Consider the following 1829-nt stretch of genomic DNA (forward strand, 5'->3'; position numbering starts at 1 on the left):
CGTGGGCGGCGAAGCGTCGGGAAAGGCCAGTCAAAGAGGGGAGCCCCTATATATCCTTAAATCTTTATGTGCTTCACGGTAATCTTGCTTGCGATAGCGGCTATGGCTGCGGCGGACTTCCCATGGAGCTGCCTCCCCTCCGACATCGCCGAGCTCATTCTTGCCCACCTTTCTCCCGCGGCGCTTTCCCGCGTTCGCTCCGTCTGCCGCACCTGGCTTGCCTCCATCACCTCCCCCCACTTCCGCCGTCTCCACCACCAGCTCCACCCCCGTGTCCGCCCCTGCTTCCTCCTCTACAACCATGCCGTCAAGATCTCCGCCTGCAATTGGAGCTCCGACGCCCCCGATCCCACCACTTGTCCTCCACCGGATGTCCCCCCCTCGTGGCGTGACCTCACCCTGCCTGCGTACTACCTCCGGGAATGGGCCGGCTCCAATGGCCTGCTCTGCCTCCGCAGCCACCTCGCCTCCAAGGCGTACACCGTGGGATGCCCCTTTACCGGCCAATGGAACACCCTGCCCAATCCTCCCCGCCCATCCTCTCTGTCCAAGCTCTGGGCAATGGTCGGCGACTCCTCCAACACAGGAAGCGTTTGGATCCTCCTCCTCCAGCTAGACACGCCATCAGTATCCCTACATGTATACAATTCTGAGAGCGCTCAGTGGGCAGAGAGGGCACTGCCGGCGCAGTCAACTGTAATAGGAGGAGGGGGGAAGGGCCCTCTCATCTCCTTCTCCAGCACCGCCGCCTGTGTTGGCGAGCTGGTGTATTCCGTCCAGACGGAGAATGGTTCCGTCGTCACTTTTGATGTCCGGCGGGATGTGTGGAAACGTGTGGACGCCAGCCTGCCCGCCAGTCTGGTCTTCCAAATTGCGCAGCAAGAGACGCTGATCGACACGCCTCCTAAATTGATCGAAGGTCGCAAGGGCAAAGTCTTACTAGTGGGGGCGTCCTTGGATGAAGGGGCCGCCGAGTGCCTAGCGGTCGTGTGGGAACTCGACCGGGCGAGCAAGTCATGGACAGAGATCGGGCGGGCGCCCTCGCACATGTGTTCACACATGCTAGATGAGGCCAAGGACTCTCACAAGGCCACCCTCATGCCCATCAGGTACAATGGCCACGGAGACCTTATCGTTGTCATGGCCTCCGGTTCTCAACGGGCTATCCAATTCAATGTGATGGAAGAGAAGTGGGCGTGGCTTGACCTACCGTCCACTGTGAATTGCGACCTCACCCTTTGTTTCCAGTCCCATTCAATTAAACACTTCTAAGCCCACTTTTCTTGTTCTCCATATGTATGTCCCACTCGTTCGAGTTTTTTGGGTTGATAGATGGTGTGAATTCTTACAATTTTTCATACACCCTTATGTAAGTGTTACCACATAGAAATGTTATGATTTTCATGAAAGATAATGTTAGTTGTTGGCCTAAAATGGCTATTTTGAAGTTCTACCCATGATTTGAGGCCCATAATTGCATGCCTTCAAAATCGAAAGGCTGAGGTGCTCGTTTCAATGATACCCATTACTTAGCATAATGTACATGGTCCACTTTTTTTTTGAAATCCAATTTTCAAAGGTGGGCTCTTGAAATCAAGGCTTTGAAACCAATTGTCGCCTTCAGCCCAAAAGTGAAATTTGTAACCTTGCCTTTACTTCAAACTTGAAAGTCTACAAGGTTGAAATTTCAAGGCCCAAAAGAGAAATTTTCAAGCTTGCCTTTACTTCAAACTTGAAAGCCTACAAGGTTCCTTGGCTTCAAATGAAACACATTACTTAACACAATCTATTTAGGTAGCCTTTTCTTTGAATGAATTTTCAAAATTCTT

General features: G+C 52.5%; 1 protein-coding gene across 1 annotated transcript; it reads left to right on the forward strand.

Annotated features, from left to right (window-relative positions):
* The first annotated feature begins 561 nt into the window (after positions 1–561).
* Positions 562–1272, forward strand: LOC147620428 (uncharacterized). The gene has a single exon (XM_086825527.1). The coding sequence runs from the start codon at positions 562–564 to the stop codon at positions 1270–1272; it is 711 nt and encodes a 236-aa protein (XP_086681653.1).
* The last annotated feature ends 557 nt before the right edge of the window (positions 1273–1829 follow it).

The sequence above is a fragment of the Cibotium barometz genome, chromosome 31 (assembly GCF_041138505.1).
Source record: "Cibotium barometz isolate CiBa-2024 chromosome 31, ASM4113850v1, whole genome shotgun sequence".
Classification (NCBI taxonomy): Eukaryota; Viridiplantae; Streptophyta; class Polypodiopsida; order Cyatheales; family Cibotiaceae; genus Cibotium; species Cibotium barometz.

Bases quoted from the DNA above. Each gene is read 5' to 3' on its own strand.
- LOC147620428 (XM_086825527.1), top strand. From the start codon at position 562: ATGGTCGGCGACTCCTCCAACACAGGAAGCGTTTGGATCCTCCTCCTC.